The sequence below is a fragment of the Bos mutus genome, chromosome 19 (assembly GCF_027580195.1).
Source record: "Bos mutus isolate GX-2022 chromosome 19, NWIPB_WYAK_1.1, whole genome shotgun sequence".
Taxonomy (NCBI): Eukaryota; Metazoa; Chordata; class Mammalia; order Artiodactyla; family Bovidae; genus Bos; species Bos mutus.
Window position 1 is genome coordinate 36,052,509 of NC_091635.1, and position 20,862 is coordinate 36,073,370.

Genomic DNA, 20,862 nt, shown 5'->3' on the forward strand with positions numbered 1-20,862 from the left:
ACATAAGAGTCCTAAATGTGTATATCCCTAATCACAGAGTTTCAAAATACACAGGCAAAAACTGGTAGAAATAAAGGGAGAAGTAGACAAACCCATAGTTACAGTTGAAAATTTTAATATTCGTATCTCAGTAATTGTTAGAAGTTGGGAAGTCTGAGGATCAGAAGATTTGAGCAACACTGTTAATTAGCCAACATAACAGTAGACGTTTAAGGAACAGTATAGAACGAAAGCTGGAATCAAGATTGCCGGGAGAAACATCAGTAACCTCAGACATGCAGATGACACCACCCTTATGGCAGAAACTGAAGAAGAACTAAAAAGCCTCTTGATGAAAGTGAAAGAGGAGAGTGAAAAAGTTGGTTTAAAGCTCACCATTCAGAAAATGAAGATCATGGCATCCGGTCCCATCACTTCATGGGAAATAGATGGGGAAACAGTGGAAACAGTGTCAGACTTTATATTTTTGGGCTCCAAAATCCCTGCAGATGGTGATTGCAACCATGAAATTAAAAGACGCTTACTCCTTGGAAGGAAAGTTATGACCAACCTAGACAGCATATTCAAAAGCAGAGACATTACTTTGCCAACAAAGGTCCATCTAGTCAAGGCTATGGTTTTTCCTGTGGTCACGTATGGATGTGAGAGTTGGACTGTGAAGAAAGCTGAGTGCCGAAGAATTGATGCTTTTGAACTGTGGTGTTGGAGAAGACTCTTGAGAGTCCCTTGGACTGCAAGGAGATCCAACCAGTCCATTCTGAAGGAGATCAGTCCTGGGTGTTCTTTGGAAGGAATGATGCTAAAGCTGAAACTCCAATACTTTGGCCACCTCATGCGAAGAGTTGACTCATTGGAAAAGACTCTAATGCTGAGAGGGATTGGGGGCAGGAGGAGAAGGGGATGACAGAGGATGAGATGGCTGGATGGCATCACTGACTCGATGGACGTGAGTCTGAGTGAACTCCAGGAGTTGGTGATGGACAGGGAGGCCTGGCGTGCTGCAGTTCTTGGGGTTGCAGAGAGTCAGACACGACTGAGCGACTGAACTGACAGAAAGAAAATGAAATTGCTCAGTCATGTCTGACTCTTTGTGACCCCATAGACTGTAGCCTGCCAGGCTCCTCTGTCCATGGGGTTTTCCAGGCAAGAATACTGGAGTGGGTTGCCATTTCCTTCTCCAGGGGATCTTCCTGACCCCGAGATCAAACCCGGGTCTTCTGTATTGCAGGAAGACGCTTTACCATCTGAGCCACCAGGGAATCTACAAGGAACACTAAACTCCAGAATATACATACTTTTAAAGTACAAGATAGACATTACTTTGGGCCAGTAAGCAAGTCTGAACACGTTTCAAATGATTGAAATACTGGGTATGTTTTATAAATTAGAAATCATTAAGACATCTTGAATATCCAAAATATTTGGAAATTAAGCAACCAAGGGAAAAAAATCACAAGGATACTAGGGGGAAATTTTAACTAATGACAAAACAGTGTGTAAAAGTTTGTGGGATTTAGCTAAAGCAGAGTTTTACAGTAAAATTTTATGGCTTTAAAAGCTTATGTTATTAAAGAAAAAAGCAATTATCTAAGTCTCCACGTTTAAAAGTTACAAACAGCAAAGTAAACTCAAATAGAAGAAAAGGAATAAAGAAGGTAAAACTGAAATTGGATATCAATAGGAAAAATATGAGTAAAACCAGGAATTGATTTGAAATAAAATCAGTGCAATTGAAAAACCTCTCACAAGATTGATTTTTAAGAGAACACAGATTGCCAGTATACTGAGAATTAAAGAGAGGACATCACTACAGATCCAAGAGATACTTAAAGTATAAATAATAATTAAAATTAGATTAGTAATTTTAAAACTTTTCATAAAGAAAAGCCAAGCCAGATGGCTTTACTGATATATTCTATCAAAAATGTAAGGGAGACTAATACTAACCTTACGTGAATTCTTTTAGGAAATAGAAGAGGAGAAAGATCTATTGGGTGTTGGGAGGGAGGAGCTTCACACTTACTCCCTAAGACCAGCATGACTCTGAAGTTTAAAATGCTACAAGAATATTATAGGAAAATAAAATTACAGACCAATATCCCTTATGAGAATAGGTGCAAAAAATCATTCACAAAATATTGCCAAGTCAAATTCAGAAATATATAGGAAAGGATAATGCATCATGAATACAAGTCTGGTTTAACTCTCCAAAATCAGTTTGATTTCCTACAGTAACAGAATAAAGGATAAAAATCACACAGCCCAATAGATGCAGAAAAAACATTTAACAATTCAATATCCCTTTATGGTTTTTTAAAAAAATCTCAGCAAACTAGAAATAGAAGGAAACTTTCTCAGTCTGATAGTATCTACACAAACCTATAACTAACCTTATATTTAATAATTAAGGACGGAAAGCATTCCCTTCTAAGATCAGGAGGAAGCGATCTCCTGATTGTTCCTCTCACTACTTCTATTCAACATAGTAAGGGAAGTCAGTGCAGTAAGATCAGGAGAAGAAAAGATACAAGCATTAGGAAGTGGAAGGAAGACGGCATCATTTGTATCAATAGATGGCATGATTGTGTCTCATAGGAAATCAAAACCAATAACATAGTCTTCCAAGATACAAATTTATAGACTTGGAATAAAACAATTGAAAAAAAAATGCAGTTTAAAAAATGTACAGTGACATCAGTGATATAATATTTTTAAGTAAGTGTAACAAAGTATAGCTCTAGCTGCTAAAATCCATTCCAAAAAATGCTGAGGGAAATTAAAACCTATACAATAGATCGATGGAGAGAGATACCACGTTCATGGATTGGAAGATTCATTATTGGTTTTTTTTTATTTTACTTTTGGCTGTGCTGGGTCTCGGTTGCTGCATGCAGGCTTTATCTAGCTGTGGCGGGTGGGGGCTGCTCTCTAGTCGCCATGCACAGGCTTCTTGCAGAGCACGGGGTCTAGGACACGCAGGACTCAGTAGCTGCAGTCTGCACTGTCGAGAGCTCAGGCCCAGAAGCGGCGCACAGGCTTGGTTGCCCCGCGGCCTGTGGAATCTTCCCACACCAGCGGTCAAACCTGTGTCCCTGCATCAGATTCTTAACCACTGAACCATGAGGGAAATCCCAAGACTCAGTATTGTTAACATCAGTTCTGCCCAAATTGATCTGTAGATTCAGTGCAACCCCTGTAAAAGTCCCAGCTGGCTTCTTTGTAGAAACCGATCATCTGATTTTAAAATTCACAAAAAAATCAGAGGACCCAGACTGGCCTAAATAATCTTGAAAAGAGCAAAATTTGAGGATCCATTGTGCCTGATTTTGAGACTCACTCTGAAGCTACACCAATCAGGAAAATGTATTAGTAGCATAAATGCAGAAATACGTATCAGTGAAGCAGAGCAGAGAGTCCAGAAGTAGATTCACTACTGATTTTCAACAAAGTCTCCAAAGGCATTCAATGGAAAAAGAAAGATATTTTGAACAAATGGATATGCATATGGAAAAAAGAACTCACCCCCTTATTGAAGAATTAATTCTAGATGGCTTAGATGTAAAAATAGAAGCAGTTAAATGATAAAGCTTCTAGAAGAAAACATCAGGGAATATCTTCACAACTTTGGGATAGGCAAACATTTGTTAGGACACCAGACTCTTTAGCCATTTAAAACTTGACAAATCGAACTTCAAAGTTTTTTGTTCCTAAAAAGACACCATTAGAAAAATAAGTAGACAAACCATAGACTGGGAGAAAATATTCATAATTTATGTATCTTGCGGAGGACAAGTATAGAGAATATATTAAGAACCTCTACCACCAAAAAATAAAATCTAATAAAAATAAGCAAAATTCTTTTTTTTTTTTAATTTTATTTTTAAACTTTACATAATTGTATTAGTTTTGCCAAATATCAAAATGAATCTGCCACAGGTATACATGTGTTCCCCATCCTGAACCCTCCTCCCTCCCCATTCCATCCCTCTGGGTTGTCCCAGTGCACTAGCCCCAAGCATCCAGTATCATGCATCGAACCTGGGCTGGCAACTCGTTTCTTACATGATATTTTACATGTTTCAATGTCATTCTCCCAAATCTTCCCACCCTTTCCCTCTCCCACAGAGTCCATAAGACTGTTCTATACATCAGTGTCTCTTTTGCTGTCTCGTACACAGGGTTATTGTTACCATCTTTCTAAATTCCATATATATGCGTTAGTATACTGTATTGGTATTTTTCCTTCTGGCTTACTTCACTCTGTATAATAGGCTCCAGTTTCATCCACCTCATTAGAACTGATTCAAATGTATTCTTTTTAATGGCTGAGTAATACTCCATTGTGTATATGTACCACAGCTTTCTTATCCATTCATCTGCTGATGGACATCTAGGTTGCTTCCATGTCCTGGCTATTATAAACAGTGCTGCGATGAACATTGGGGTACACGTGTCTCTTTCCCTTCTGGTTTCCTCAGTGTGTATGCCCAGCAGTGGGATTGCTAATTCTTGAATGGACATGACACTTCACAAATAATATATAAATGGCCAATTAGTCCATGAAAAAGGTTTCATCACTATTATCAGAGAAATGAAAACTAACCTCTGCACACCCACTGGAAGGGTTAAAAGGAATGTCTGAAATTCCAAATCACGGGGAGGACGTGGATCACCAGACACATATTCATTGTTCTTGGGAGTGTAAACATGGTGCATCCTCTCTCGAAAGTTGTTGGACCTTATTTTATTTATTAATACCTGCCCCATGACCCAGGAATTCCATGTCTAGGTGTTTATCCATGAGAAATGAATGAATTGAGCAACAGTTCTCTATTAGCAGCCAAGAGCGGGAGCAACCCAGATGCCGGTCAGCAGGTGATCGATAAGCACCGCTATAACGGAGCACTGCTCAACAACTGATACCTGCCAGACCAGGATTAATGTAAAAAAATATATATATGTATATGTATGTATATGATTAGTAAGAGAAACCGGATACAAAAGCACACATACTTCTGCAACAGGCAGCACTAGTCCACAGGGACAAAAACGAGACTGTTCTCCTCAGGGGAGGGAGGTAGCAGAAACTTCCTGGGGTGATGGAGGTGCCCCACCTCTTGATAGGACTGGGGGTGACCTGGGTACATGTTTGTCATAACCACCTGACTTGTATGTATACCTAAGCTCCTTGCTCTTATTCTATGTGGATCTCATTAAACATTACCAAACTGTCTGGCAGGTATACCTCAGGGAAGTAACCACGTTCCCACCATCCACAAAACGGAGTTGGAAACGCTGGGTGAATAAAATGCAAAGACAGTTTTTCTGGACACAAGTCTTCTGCAGAGCTGAGAAGTGCTTGGACACCTTAGATGCTCTGCAGGGCTAAGAAATGCCTGGGCCTCTGGGATCTCTTCCACTGTCTCCTGAAGGTTCACGTGCGTGTGTCCTCGTACTAGCTGCTGTGAAGCAGGTGATGTGGAGGCGGGTCTGCGGCGACCCTGGTGGTGGCCCGCCACGCCTCGCCATGGTGTGCCCGTGTACCTGGGGGCAGCTGTCCGGCCAGATGGCTCGTGCCACACACACCCTCCTCCTGTTCTCATGCGATAAGTCTTTTATGCCAGGACTCTTCTCTTTTCGCAGCGTGAGGCTTTGCCACCCACAGTGTAAAAGAGGTGATCTCATGTTAGTTTCTGTGTCGGATTAAAGTCTTTGAGCAGCAAAACCTCACAGAGCAGCGAGCGCTAATTACACCTTCAGGCTTGTCAATAATTGAACTCCTTCAAAGTCTTTCCCCAAAAGCCCTATGAGAGGCTCCCTGAATCTTGTCCTTTACATTTTAAATTGAGAATGATCAACATTTATATCACTTAACAGTTTCACTATGAAATACTTCCAACAGCCAGAGGCATGGAGGAATCGTCTTTAAGATGAAGTCACCCATTTCCCCAAATCTCCTGCATCTCCCAGGTTCCATTTCCTGGTGTCCCAAGCGGGAAGTTTATTTTCCACAGGACCTATTTCTTTATACTTTGACCACGTGTGATGTCCTCTAAACACAGTATACTTTCCCTCTTTAAAAAAAGTGATGTTGGTGGCACATTCTGCCTCATTGTTTCTGAAAGTGGCAGGTGCTGGACACCAGGGTGGCCAGGTCTCCCTTGGGCTCCTGTGCCTGGTATCCCCCACATTTCCTGAGCACGTGGACATGAGCTGGGCACGTCTGAGGGCCCATGTGGAGCAAGGAACGTGACCTTGTCTTCCAGGCTCCTGGGTTCAGCCACTCAGCCAACAGCTGCAGCGCTGCCGCTCCCCCCGGCCTCAACCTGGGCCCCAGACCAGGGGGACTTGTGGGGCGGGCTCTGGGTCAGGGAGGAAGGCCTGGGGTATCACAGGCCTGCCCTCCTGGCTCACACCCCTCACCCACCCCTCACCCCCACAGGACCACCATCTGGGCCCACCGTGTCCGCTTCCTGGAAGAGCAGGCCCTGCCCCACTGGGCAACCTTCACCATCTGGAACGCGGGCCGGCAGGGCCGCCGGCTCTACCGCAGCCTGACGGCGGGCTCACAGCGCAAGGTGGGGGCCTGCCCCTGCACCACCCCCCGCCCCAGCCCCATCCCTGCCTGTCAGGCAGCACTGCCCCCGCTGCCCCTGAGGCTGTGTGCTGTGTCCTTCCCAGGTGGCTGCCTTCTGCGACGTGGACGAGAACAAGATCAGAAAGGGTTTCTACTGCTACGAGGGCTCTCAGGTGCGGGCCCCCCTACACCCCCGCCCGGGAGTCACTCACACCACACCTGGCCCACTGCTGGGTGCCATCCCAGTACTTTTGAGTAGACACTACCCAGAACCTTCCTCCTGGGGAAAGGCCATCTGAGCCCAGATAGCTGCCAGGCTTGGCAGAGGCAGCCCCCAGGCTCCCGGGGTCTCTAGGACCCCAGAGGGCTCCTGTGCCTGCCCCCCGCTGCCCCCAGCCCCACTGAAGATGCTATTCACAGGCTTGGGTCTGTCCGCTGCCTGCCTCGGGAGTCCTGGGGCAGCTGTCGATGGCTGGGCCAGGGTGTTGGGGAGCAGATCCAGTCCTGGGTCCGGCTGTGGCCCTGGTGCCCATCTGAGGGTGTCAAACTGTGAACAGGGCAGCTGTGGGGGAGCAGGGAGCAACACGGGGCAGCCCATGACCCTCCTCTCCTCTCAGGAAAGGCCCAAGCCCCGGATCCCAGTCCTGCACTTCCGAGCTGCACGGCCACCCTTTGTCATCTGCGTGAAGCTGGTGAGTATCAGCTCTCCTCCCACGTGTGGCTAGGACAGCCCCAGGGTCAGGTAGTATGGCGTGTCCACCAGGAGGGCGTGGGCTAGGATGGCAGGAGGCAACCGCTGCTCTGGGGGTGAGGGCAGGAGGGTGGTCTGCATGGGGGCGGGGACGGGAACAACAGGGCCACCTGCAGCCAGGCCCGGGGTGTCGGGGAGGCGGCGGTGCCCCGTAAGCAGGCTGCATTTCCCACGAGGCTGCCCAGCTGCACCCGTGTGGCCCTGCACGCGCGCACCCACTGGGTGACCAGCGTCCTGGCGGTTTTCTCCATCACACTCTCGCCTTTCCTATTTGAAGCTGCTTGTTTCTCAGCTCCAGACTGGACACTGGGGTCCTGCATGGAGGGTACGAGCTGGGTCCTTGAACTACCCTCTCCTCGTGGGGGTCTCATTCCTGGTATGCAAGTTTCCATCATGAAGCCCACTGGTGGGCTCTGGTGATGGCAACCTTCTCTTGGCTTTGGAGCCCTCAGCCAGCTGGCCTGCCCGTCTCTTCTCCTTGGTTTCTGGGAGCCTGGCATCGAGGGTGCTGGCCCTTGGTTGACTGGTGTTCAGCACATTTTCTCTGAACAACAAGTTGTGACTTGTCTTTTCACAGGTTATTCCCAGAAAAACTTACTTTTAACACAGTACATTTATCAGCTTTTCCCATGATGAACACTTCTAGTGTCCCCCCATTTTGGAACTTCCTCCTTGTGGTCAGAAAGATAGTCACAGATGAAGGTGTAAAGTGTCCTTAACCCACCTGGACTGTGGGGCCAGTCCTCTGGGCTCGTGTAGGATGGGGCTGCCCCAAAGTGTCCCCGGGGGCTGGGGGGCAGTGGTGGGTGAGTGAACAGGGCCCTGTGCTGTGCCCTGGGGACGTGCCACGGTGCACAGATGTGCACACAGGTGGCTGCTTCCAGCCTCTGAGGTTGGAACTTCAATAACGAGGGTGGCAGGCCAGAGGCCTTCCTGGAGGCAGCGGCTTTTGCAGAAGGGAGGCAGTGTTCATTCAACAGTTAGGCAACAGCAGCAGGGAAGCGGGCAGGACCCGCCTCTCACCCTCACCTCAAGTGCAGACGCTCGCTGAGTCTTGGACTTGGGGAGCCCATGGGTCCCACACACACTTTCACAGCAAAGGTGGCCTGCTCTGCAGTGGACAAGCCCGTGGAGGGCACCGGAGAAAGGAGAGCCCTTCGCTGGTGACTGGTTTTAAGATCCCAGGCCTCCTCCTGTGCCTCCTTCTGCACTGCAGCGCTACTCACAGCTTCTAAGTGCGGTTTACTCTGTGGTCCAGGGGTCCCCCAGACCGGCCAGGGCAGCCCACGCTGATGGGGGATGTTGCTTCCCTGAGGCTGTGCTCCCACGGGGCTCGAGCTGACATGGGGGGTGTTGAAGCGTGTTGGTCAGACGGGGGGTCCCGTGCGGGGCTGGAGCACAGGCTGGGCATCCCTATTCTTCTCATCACTCAAAGCACCGCTGTGGTGAAGTCACCCAACTGTTGGGAGAGCGGGTGGGAGGACAGGCTGAGCCCAGGAGCCTGGCGCAGGGAGTGGCCTCAGAGCACCAGCTGGTCCCGCGTGGCTGGGCTCCAGCTCCACAGAAGCTGCGAGGCCGTAGAGGTGAGGTTCCCACTGCTGTTGGTGACTTTGCACCACGGGTGAGCTGAACACGCAGACCAGGACACAGCTTCAGGGGCACAACAGGCTCTGTCAGTCTGAACACGGCCACGTGAACTCAGTTCAAGTCCGATTTCCGTGGGGCGTATTTTCAGTTCTCTCAGACACAGACCTGCGGTGGAATCGCTGGTCTTGGGGCAACTTACGCTCCACCCGTCGCCCAGAGGTCCCAGTTTCTCACATCCTCACCCACCTCGTGACGTGTGTGTTCATCACAGTTGTCCTGGTGGGTGACATGGCTGTCATGGTGGTTTTGATTTGCGTCTGACAACTGAGGACTCAGAGCATCTTTTCATGGGCTTGTTAGACATTTTTCTGTCTCCTCTGGGGAACTGTCTGTTCAAGTCCTTGGCCCATTTTCTGATCAAGTTGTCTTTTAATCGAGTCCTGAGAGTTCTCTATAGTTCCAGGTTCAAGTCCCCGATTAGATGCTTCAGCAAAAGTTTTTTCCTACCCCGTGAGCTGTCTTTTCACTCTCTTAATGGTGTCCTTTGGTGCACAGAAGTGCTTAACTTTGACAAAGTCCATTTTATCAAATTTTAAAGAACGCTATTTATTTTTGGCTGGGTTTGGTCTTGCTTGTAGCCTGTGGGATCTCTCGTGGTGGTACCTGGGCTCGACAGTTGCAGCAGGTAGACTTAGTCGCCCCACGACCTTAGTTCCCCAACTAGGAACTGAATGCAGATCCCCTGCTTTGGAAGGCAATTTCTCAACCACTAGACCACCAGGGATGTCCCCATTTTATCTATTTTAAATCTGACTGCTCCTGTTTGGTGTCACAGCTAAGAAAACAGCAGCCAATCCGGGGTCATGAAGATTTACCCCTGTGCTTCCTTCTAAGAGTTTTATGGTTTCTGCCCCTTCATTTAGGTCTTGGACCCATTTTGAGTTGATGTTTGTGTGTGGGGTCAGCAGGGGCCAGTTTCATACTTTTGCTGGTGGCCGTGCAGTGACGGTCCCGGGGCCAGGTGGCCAGATGGCTCCAGTCCCAACCTGTCACCCTGAGGTTTTCTTCAGACTGTTTGCCAGGTTGAACCTGTTATTAAACTAACGCTATATAGCAAGCTACAAACTTAGCCTTAAACAACACACGTTTATTATTACCTCATGTTTCTGTGGGTCAGAGGTCCAGGCACCACAGGTGGGTTTCAGCTTCAGGTGAGAGCGGTGGAGCCTGCCGGGGACACGCTCTCATTGGGAGGCTCGTGTGCGGCAGGTTGGCTTCCAGACTCTCGTGGTCACTGGCAGCAGTCAGAGCTCAAGGATGTTGGCCAAGGGCCTCAGTGCTTTGCTGGCTGTTTGCCACCCGCCCCCACTCCCCCCCATGACGGCAGCTTATTCTGTGAAAGCCAACAAGGGGCTGGGTCTGTAGCAAGACGCCCGTCACAGTAACGCATGACCTAATCATGGAGTGTCTACTAGAAGCAGGGGCTCCACGGGGTGCCGGCACTGGGTCAGGGGCATGGCTTTCTGGGGCCTGGCACAGGGACGGACTCGCTGCTCCTGTGGCCCTCACCCACCTGGTCTTGGGTTTCCTGGTTTGAAAGCAGTTTCCTGAGAGACCAAGATAAGCGATGTACCAAGTTACCAGGGACACTGGATGAATGATGATGGGGCTGAAAGGAGCAGTTGTAATGTGAAAACTTACAACTATACACAGACAATACCTAACTTTTCAAAGAAGATGGGTTCTCTTAAGGGTCTACTTCTCAGGGACCCACAATAGCCAGGAAGCAGACACCCCACCCATGCAAACCTTCCCTGGGGAGCAGACATTGGGTGGGGAGGGAGCACTGTTCCCGCCCCGCCACCTGCTCTGTGCCTTTGGAGGGTCCAGAGGCAGAATCGCAAACACAGACGTGTAGTGATTTTTATTTTTGGACACACCACACCACATGGCGTGCAGGCTCTTCCTCAACCAGGGGTCAAACCCTTGCCCCCTGCAGAGAGAGAGAGAGAGTGTGTGTGTGTGTGTGTGTGTGTGTGTGTGTGTGTGTGTGAAACCAGCATCAGCATGTTGTACATACTTATTCTGTATTTTGCTTTTTCACCTAATGGTATATCTTGGAGTTAATTCCACATAAAGCCCCTGGCGCCGCCTAACCCTGTTGTGCTTGCCTTCACCATGAAGGGAGCTTTCTTTCCAGCACATGCGGCCAAAGCATTGAGCCCCAACTGCTGTCCTGAGCCCCAACTCCCCCCACCTGCGATCAAGGCAGATTCTAGCCTTGTTTCTTCATTGTTTCCTAAAAAAATTAAAAGCTTAAAAAAAAACCAAAAAACTACCCAAACAACACTATCTCACCCCAAATTTCCAGATATCCCATCAGTGTTGAAATCTGCCCTGTAGGTGTGTTTTATCTTTTCATGCTTGTGTGCTGGAATGCAGACCCGCGGTAACCTCCGTCTCCCTCGCTTTCTTGCGACCTCTTTGATGCCAAAACTGGCTTGTGGGGTAACGTGTTTCTAGGGGCTCAGGTCCAGGGTTCCTTGTGCCGGCAGGAACGCCGCCTTCACTGCTGGCTAGAGGAGCTTCTGGGGGAATCACGTCCCTCATCCTAAAAATATCTGCATCCCACTCAATTATACAGATGTTTCATACATTTATTACCCAAATATTATGTTATTATATTACAGAAAATGTACAGAATGTATCACCCTGCAGACCTTTTTGGCCAACCCAATACTTACTGATGTAGCTTTAGGCCATTTTTACTCTTTGCTGTTAGAAATAACGCTACATATCTTTATGCATAATTTTGCTCAAGTGGCTACACGCTTAGGAGAAATGTTTGAAAGGTGCTGGTCAACGAGCATGCCCGCCATCAGCCATGAGACCAGCCATTCCGTCCCTGGAGGCTGAGCCAGTTTACACCCCCACCAGTGACCCTTCTCCAGTGGGACCCGACGTCCCGTCTTTGCAAGCTGCTGGTGAGAAACAGTAAGTTTATGGTTCCAACCAGCAATGTCATGTTGTGGGTAAGGAGGGCGTCTCTTCACACATTCGTAATCATCTTTATTTCCCCTTGGTACATTATCCTTTGCATTGGCCTGTTTCTCTGATGGTCTCAGTATTTTTCTTTATATAGCAACAAAAACCAACCACTGTCTGTGAAGAGCTGCAGATTCTTCTGTGCCATTTGACTGAATTTGTATCTTTGGCCACTTGGAAATTTTTTATTCAGGTATAGTCAAAATAATTTTTCCTTTTAAGACTTTTAGATGTCTTATTCATTCTAAGACAATCATTCCTCATTATGAAACTTTATAAAAACATTATCCAAGTCTGGTCCTCAGACTCTGGTATTTTCCTTATATCTTCGATACAACTGGAATTTATTTTGCTATAAAGACTTTCTCTTTCCATGAGGATCCTCAGTTGTCCCCACATCGTTTGGTGAGACGCCCATGTCTTTGCCTGTTGGGAAGTGCCATCTTTGTGTGTGAGGTATGAATGTGTATGTGGAGCTACTTCTGGAGTCCTGGCCTTTTTCTACTGATCTGTCTGCTTTGCATCATTACTGACTGTAGCTTTATAATGTTCACCACCGAGTGCAGCTAGTCTTCCTTCATTATTCTTTTAGAACTTTTCTCGCATTTCTTCTGTTTACTCTTCAAGGCTGTGCCAGGTCTTAGCTGCGGCATGTGGGATCTAGTTCCCTGACCAAGGATCGAACCCAGGACACCTACATTGGGAGTGTGCAGTCTTAGCCACCGAACCATCAGGGAAGTCCCTCTCACATTTTTCTTTGATAAACTTTATTGTGAACTTTTCACACCTTTAGGAAATGGCCAAAGTGTGGCCTATCAGCTGCATCTGTAGTTTTACCAGAACAGAGGCGTAAATACGAACCACCTGCCCTTGAAGAAAACTGAGGCATTTGTTCCAGAACCTGCCGCACAGTTTAATAGATGATGAGCCATCCCCCAGCACTGCCTGGTTCTGTGGTTCATACTTTCTCAGCTAGTCCTTCCAGGCGGAGTGCGTGGTCCTGGCTTGTGTGATGGAGTCGGCTGTGTCCTCTGGGGTCCGGCCTCCTCCACATCAAGCTAGCGGCCAGCTCTTCTCTTCTTGGTGTTGTGGGATCCAGCCATGGGCGTCACACCAGAGCTTCGTGTGGAGGGTCCTGACTGCTGTCCTCGGCTTGTGGGATGGCCATGTCTTCTGTTTTGCTAGACAAGGCCTAGGGAGTGGCCAGGCCAGGGGACACGCCTGGAGGCAGGAGGGTTCCGAGGCCCCACAGCTAGACGGTGGGGTTCGTTTCTGTCTGATCATTGGCAAGGCTGAGACCTTTCCCCCATCAGGTGTGTGGATTTCCTCCCCTGACATTTCTGATCAGCTCGTCTATGGGATTGTGTGTTTCATGACCTGTAGAAGTCCCCTGTACCCTCTGGGTTCTCGTCCTTGTTGGTTTTGTCTGACCTTTCTGTTGTCTTAAGGAGGTCTGTCCACTCATGGAAGCATCTAACTTGAACAGTTTTGTGAAGTCAGTCCCCTCCCCAGGTCAGGGACGGGCCTGCCTGCCCGGTGGCCCCTCTATCAACCCAGGTCTGTGACCGGGCTGGCCCTGAACCCACATGTGTTTCCTTTGAAAACTGGAGATAACGGGAGGAGAAAAGGGGGGCTGAGACCAGGCAGCAAGTAGAGAACAGAATGTGGAAATTCCAGTTGTTTTCCAGGTAGAATGGTTTCCATTCAAATGCTTCTAGCAAAACTTAGGTAATAGCAGTAGCTGCAGAAACGGCCAAGGACAAGGGGGCGCCTCCATGTGGGGTCCCAGGAGAGGTGACACCCAATGGGAGGGATTTGGTGGTCAGGTCACCCCTCCCCCGTCCTGCTAGAGACGCCTGCCCTGCTGGTTATGGAGGCAGGAGGGAACCTGGCAGGTGGTGCTGGGACGAAGGACAGGTGCCTGCAAGCATTTCCCCAAACCCGCTGTGGCCCACACAGGAGGGCTGGGGATCCATGGGGTGGCCACCAGGCAGGCTCGGCCGAAGGGTTTCGGACCACCGAGTCCCATGCCAGAAAGGTCCCAGGGCGCCAGCAAGGTCCCAGGGCAGACGTGGGCGGAGCCTGCCTCCTGCAGGGCCACGGCTTGTCACAGCCATGGGGACAGGCCTGGGGTGGGGGGTAGGAAGGGCTCTGCCTGCAGCTGGTTGTAGAGTCACAGGCTCTGTCCCCGGGCCGCCTCCCACCTGTGGCCCGAGGAGGGCATGGGGCAGGGGGACATGAGAGAGACCCTGGGATCAAGTCAGGAGCAGGGAAGCTGGGTCTGCCCTGGACCCAGGCATGAGTGAAAGGGACTGCCCACGTGAACCTCACCTGAGTCCCCGGGGTGGGTCAGCCACCACCTGCAGCGGGGGGCCAAAGGCAGGGTGGGTGGAGGCCCCTCAGAGGACCCCCTGCCCCCCATCTCCCTGGTGACCAGTGAGACACAGTGGCCAGCGGATTCCCTTCAGGCCCCTCTGTCCTCTCAGCCGTGGAACAGGAGTTCATAGGGAGCACCTTGGGGTCCCCGGCGCAGGCTGGACAGAGCTGACCTGTCGCTCTTCCCACAGGACCTCACGGGGGGCGCGTTTGAGGACAACCTGAGGTCGCTGAACCTGCAGGAGGGCCGGGACTTCCTTCACTTCAGCTGACAGACCCGTGGCAGCTGCCCCCAGGTATGTACGAGGCCCCCAGCAGCTGCAGCCCAGGGCTGAGGGCCAGCAGGGAAGGAGGGCCCCACATGCGTGTGGCGGGTGGTGCCCAGATGCCCCACAAACCCCACTCACCAAGAGGGTGCTCCGTGTTCTACGTGTGGTCTGCGACCCACCGTGTATTTCTGACGTGTCCACACATGTACACACACAGACTAAGACCCGGAACACTCCTCTGCTGGGGGCAGGGGCTTGGCTGCCCACCACGCCCTCCTCAGCATCCCTCACGTCAGTGGCACCAGCAGCTTGTACTGGTCACTCCCAGCTCCCCATGGCCACGAACCCCAACGCCCACTTCGTTCCCAGCTTTGCCCTCTGTGCGGTCTGGGTGGATGCGTGGCTCTGTGGGGGTCAGCCTACGTTAGAGACGTGGGTCTGGACGAGGCCCCCCAGGGGACAGAGGCTGTGCGCTGACGCTTGTCCGGTGGGGAGTCAGCCCCTCTCTGAGTGAGGCAGATACCTGGGCAGGGGAGGGAGAGGCCCGTGGTGCCTGGCAGGGGCTGCGGGTGTGAGTGGGCAGGGGAGCGCCTCTTTCTCTGGTTGGTCCTACGCTGGAGGTGTGACCAGAACTGGGGAAGGTGGCAGTTCTGACCACGTCCTGGCCGCTGGGGGCCCCCAGCTACAGCAGTCCTGAGTTGAGAAATGGCCGGGCACTGCCCACTTCTCCACTTGGTCTCTCGGTCTCAGGAGCCCAGTGGCTCTCCCCTAAAGGTGATGCTGGTGCCACTGGGCTTGTCTCCTTGATCCAAGAAGAAATCATCGACGTGTTGAATCGTTAGTGTCATCGATGCCAGAGTGATGACTCAGGGATGGAGGCCCTGCCCTAACAGTTCACATGAACGAGGCAATAACTCCTGGCTCTGAGGAGGGTCAGAGGGGCTTGAACAATCAGGAGTGGCCACGTTGTGAAGCCACGTCTGGTCGGAATTCCCAGCCTTGGTGATTAAAGCACTGCGGTCCCTGTGTGCAGAGGGTCTCGGAAGACCCTTCACAGAATACAAAGGTGGCAGGCAGAGGCAGGAGAACTGGTGTTCTGGCCACAGGGCTCTAAACCTAAAACTGCGTGTATTCACACTGCTGCTGCTGTTAAAATCCTACGTGCTTTTGAAAAATCCACACAGTAGCTGTTATTCTTGTCACGTGGTCACTGTTTGCAGGAATCTGCCTGAAGGTGTTTTTGTCATCACAACTGGGAGGGGCTCCCGCCGGCATCTAGGTTGTGGCTAAATATTCTGTGACGCACAGGACAGTCCCCACAGCAGCTACTCGCCCTCAGTGGCAGCAAAGACTGGAGACCAGCTGTGCACCAAGGGCAGCTGTGCCCCCAGGGTCCTGTTTGTTCCTGCCGCGCAGGCTGAGTCCACACGGCCCCACGCGTCCCGCGAGAGGCAGTCTGTCCTGTGGCCTGGGAGCAGCGGCACCGTCCTGGCCCGACGGCTGTGCCTCACACGTTCTCACCTGTCCGTCCACATCTCTGCTGCATCCAGACCTCAGCCCCGGAGGCAGCAAGGGAGGCGCCGAACCCCCGGCCACGCAAGTGCCCAGGCGGGGAACCTTTATGCATGCTGGCCTCTGGACAGGCCTGCGTGGAGGGAAGAAGCCTGTCTGCTTCACAAACCCCGAGTGTGCACCCACTCTGGACAGATGGGAAAAAGGTACAGACCGTGTGGTTCTTCCACTTCCCGGAGGCCACACGTGGCACAGCTGTGAAGCTGCCGGCCACACCATTCCAGTCCGGGGTCTGAGCTACCACCACAAGTCCCCTGTGTAGATGAAACTGGTCCCCGCAGCATTCAAAACAGTGTCAGCTCCGACTGAACAAAACCACAGGAAGGCAGGTGACTAGCGATGGCCGCGTGCATGGGATGCCAGAACAGGGTGAGGGAGACACTGTCACGCCACCCCTCACAGGCCCTGCAAAAGGGCCTGGAGCAGGCGCCCTCTCCCACCCCGGGCCGTGGCGCCTTCTCTGCCCTGTGATCTGACGTTAAGTGTGAGTCTTCTAGAGCCTGTCAGTGAGTAAGACCAAGCCCAGCAAGGCACGGCGGCCGTGGTGACGGGACAGCTGGGGGGCTGCAGCCGGTCTCCCCAGGCCTGTGCTCCCGGGCACCCCTCCCTGTGGGTCTCAGCAGGGGGGTGGGTGGGGAGGGACCTTACACGCCTCTCTGGTTCCAGCTCCCTGACCAGACATCCCTGCTGGCACCAATGGCAGACACAGGCGGGGAGCTTCTCAGCAGGGAATTTTATTAAACGGGTTGGGGATGAGGACAGAAGCACCGACAGGCCAGGGCGCTCGGGCGCAGGACGCACGTGAGGAGATGCCACCTCCAGGTAACAGACACCGGGTCCCTCGCACACACCAGCCAGGCTGCCATCCGTCTGCATCTTATCTGTCAACCATGCCCGGGCTCCTCCTCCCGGCCAGGCAGGCGCGAGTTCGCTTCCGGGCCCGGCCTCAGCGGACAGCAGGCTGTGGGGGACACAGGACAGGGCCAGCCGGTCAGTGCTGTCTCCCCAGCCGCCCCTGCGCCCCATTTCTTGCGGAAACTGCATCTGTGCCACTTCCCTGAACATGCCGGGAGCCCTCTGGCCGACACCACCTCTGCACAGCGAGCGAGTGTGGAGGGTGACTGTCCTGTCCCCACTGCTTCACCCATCTTTACAACATTTTCCTAATAATGTTGAAAGCGCGTTTCCTTAGGAAGCCGGTGGTGTGCTTGGCCATCACATGAGGAGACAGAATCAACACTCATCTGGCCACCCTGTCACCAGCAGCATCACCTGGGACCGACTGGGCTGCCCCTGCCCCACACCCGAGGGGGCCTGCAGGCCCCAGAGAAGGCAAGGGCCGTACACTTGTATGGCAGGCGGGGGTAGGGGAGACTTCACCTCAGGAATAACTGCCACAGAGAGGACAAACGGAGAGTTAAGAGCACAGTGAACCGAAGGGCAATGAAGGGAGAGGTGGCTGAATGGAAGGCACGCCACGGCCACCTGGGCCCTGGGCAGCGAGGGCAGCACAGCTGAGCCCCCCGCGCGGTGCCGCGTTCTGAGTGCAGTACATCAGGAAGGAATGCCGCCGCCGAGCAGCCCCTAACAGAACAGCAGGAAAACTGCAGGAAGTTAACAGAAGGGGAAGCGAGATGGTAAAAACGTCATTAACCACTGCCAACGATGACAAGGAAGGAAAGAAACGACTGAAAAGAAATCGGCAAACCAACCCAATAAAGCCAAAATCACACATTAAACGCAAGTGGAGAAAACACTCAAGCTACCAACAATGGTTGAACTGGATTAAAAGGAGGTAAGACCTATCTACTGTTTATAAGAAACTCAAATATAAGAACATACAGAAATTGGAAGTGAAATAACGAAGAGAGATATACTACATAAACACTAAGCAAAAACTCCGCTGTGGCGCTCGACATCACAGCAAGGAGACTTAAGGCACGAGGCATCATCACAGATAAACGAGAATGTTCCCACCGATGTCAATCCGCCAGGAAGACGCCACAGACTTTAAAACCTACAGGCACCTGTAGTGAGTGAAAGCGGCTCAGGCGTGTCTGACTCTTTGCCAACCCTGTTGACTGTGTAGCCCGCCAGGCTTCTCTGTCCACGGGATTCTCCAGGCACGAATACTGGCGTTACGGGTAGACCATCCCTTCTCCAGGGGATCTTAACAACCCAGGAATCAATCCAGAGTCTCCTGCATTGCACGTGGATTTACCAGCTGAGCTACAGGGAACACAGCTTCAAATGCATCACAGAAGTTGAGAAAACTGAAAAGACAAACTGAGATTTTTCTCAATGATCAACAAAATGGCAACAAAGTACAGTCATACACAGACTGAAAACCAGTCACCTTTCTCAGCCCCCAGCCCAAAGCTGGGAAACAGAAAAGATCTAGAAGACAAACTTAAATGGTGACTGACGAACAGCTGGTGGCTGAGCGTGGCCGGGCCCAAGGATGAGAAGCCCTGGCGGCCTCTCCAAGGAGCTCACACTCCCGCGTGGTTCCCGAGGACCAGGACCAGGAGTGGCTCGGCTTCGGACCTGCTGCTGCAGCAAACTCCTCACACTCCGGTCACCTCACGCCTGTTCCCCTAAGAGGCTGCAGCAGATCCCTCACACTCCGGTCACCTCACACCTGTTCCCCTGAAAGGCTGGCCCTCAACAAAAACACTGGAGAAGGCAATGGCACCCCACTCCAGTACTCTTGCCTGGAAAATCCCATGGGTGGAGGAGCCTGGTAGGCTGCAGTCCATGGGGTCGCTAAGAGTCAGACACGACTGAGTGACTTCACTTTGACTTTTCACTTTCATGCATTGGAGAAGGAAATGGCAACCCACTCCAGTGTTCTTGCCTGGAGAATCCCAGGGACGGGGGAGCCTGGTGGGCTGCCGTCTATGGGGTCGCACAGAGTCGGACATGACTGAAGCAACTTAGCAGCAGCAGCAACAAAAACATACCAAATACAAAAAGGCAAGAGAAAGCAGTCTGAAGAGACAGTGCAGATGTGAGAAGCAGACTCAGAAACGGCAGAGATACTGCAACTATCAGACCAGGAGCCTGACACAACTGGGATCAGTACACCAGGGGCTCTGGTGGGCACCACGGAGGCCACGCAGGGATGGACGTCACCAAGCAGTGACGGAGGGGCCACCAGCACTACGGGTGAAACGGGTGCCTCCAGTGGGCGCCTCCTAAGGCCAGGTGGGGCCAAGGACACGATCAGTGAGCTTGCAGACAGGTCAACAGAAGCTTCCTAAACTGAAAGGCAAAGAGAAACAAAAATGGGGGGGGGGGGTGGAAAATCCAAGAACTGTGGGGCAATTACAAAAGACATGAACATCTCTGCTCCAAAAACCATGAAACACTGAGGGGTCCACGGATGGACACACCGTGTTCTCGGTCGAGAGACTCGGAGCAGAGATGCCACTTCTCACCTAATGGACCTTCAGGCTGCAGGCAACCTCGGCCCAACTCCCAACAAGCCTATCCTACAGGTGTGGTGCGAACCCAAGGGCTGGGAAGAGAAGACGACCACGAAGCAAAAAGAACCATGAGGCTGAGATAACTGGGCACCAGGACCCACTGTGAGACTGCAGAGCCCTCCCTGCATCTTGAGGCCTGCATCCGGCGCTGTAGGCTGGCTGGCTCATGGTGGGACGACGATCTGAGAACAGAGCCACGCGTGTGGCCTGATGCCACCACGCAGCCAGGAGGAGCTGATCAGGCAGATCGTAGTCCAAACGTAGAAAGTAATACAGTAAAGCTCTTAGGAAAAAGACTGTCAACCCTACAGGAGGTCGAAATACCCAAACAGGACCATGTTAAGTCTAAGGACGAGAAGGTCATCCCTGGAAGAGGAGACATTTGCAGGACACACGTCCAGAAAAAGGACCCTGAAGACAAAAGTATAGAAAGACGGACAACCTGGAGAGAACACAAAAGGTCTGACACGCAAGGAACGACAATGTCCCAACACCTCAGATCTCAGAAAAAGTGGTCACGTTCCCATCACCAGGGAAACCAGGGAGCGCCCATCACAGACGCCACACAGCCTTGAGCGCGAGCAGGGAGCACCGTCGCGCTGGAGTCTGCTTCAGCACTGCCCGCCCGAGTCCTCGGCCCGGCGAGTCCACCGGAAACGGGCACTGGTGCTCCGGCAGCCTGAGGCGCTCGCCTGGGGTGGCCAAGGCAAACACTGGGGTGCCTGGAGACCTAGAGCTTCGACACCACACTCTCCTGCACACATGTCCTTCCTCAACAGCCTCTCCAGAGCAGGGTTCGTGCCCAAGGTCAGAGGGACACAGCTGGTGGGGACAGGAGGAGGGCACGGCCCTCCCCAGGACCCCAGCCCAAGCTGCTGCGACCCACCTCCGCTCCTGCAGGACCCACAGACTGAAAAGAAAGAGAGCCCTGATCCTCTCCAGGAGCACACACAACAGTCTCAAGTCTCCCAATGACACAGAAGCTGCAAGAGCAGCCTGGAGCCCTCAGTGTCAGAAAACCGCAGCAACGAGGCACACGCGCCACGGAGGACGGCGGCCGGCCCTGGGGGGACAAAGGCCCGGGGGGCAGTGGGAACAGCGGAAGGCTGCTGTGCTGCTCCGAGGGCGGGAGACGGGTGCTCAGCGGGCCAGGCCTGGGTGCTGCTGCTCCACAGGACACATGTGAGACATGCCTGG

General features: G+C 51.8%; 2 protein-coding genes across 3 annotated transcripts in view; one reads left to right on the top strand and one right to left on the bottom strand.

Moving 5' to 3' along the window:
• B3GNTL1 (UDP-GlcNAc:betaGal beta-1,3-N-acetylglucosaminyltransferase like 1) overlaps nt 1-16,749 on the top strand; it is a 108,408-nt gene extending 91,659 nt beyond the window's left edge. For both annotated transcript variants that reach the window (XM_070390116.1, XM_070390117.1), the window contains 5 exons: nt 6,443-6,578; nt 6,682-6,750; nt 7,195-7,269; nt 14,528-14,632; nt 15,356-16,749. In XM_070390116.1, coding sequence (XP_070246217.1) covers nt 6,443-6,578; nt 6,682-6,750; nt 7,195-7,269; nt 14,528-14,608 — 361 coding nt within the window. In that variant the 3' untranslated portion in view covers nt 14,609-14,632; nt 15,356-16,749. The remainder of the gene's footprint in view (nt 1-6,442; nt 6,579-6,681; nt 6,751-7,194; nt 7,270-14,527; nt 14,633-15,355) is intronic.
• Nucleotides 16,750-16,892: 143 nt separating this feature from the next.
• TBCD (tubulin folding cofactor D) overlaps nt 16,893-20,862 on the bottom strand; it is a 148,720-nt gene continuing 144,750 nt past the window's right edge. The window contains 1 exon segment of the mRNA XM_005887772.3: nt 16,893-17,138. Within this exon segment, the coding sequence (XP_005887834.2) occupies nt 17,124-17,138 (15 nt within the window). The 3' untranslated portion in view covers nt 16,893-17,123.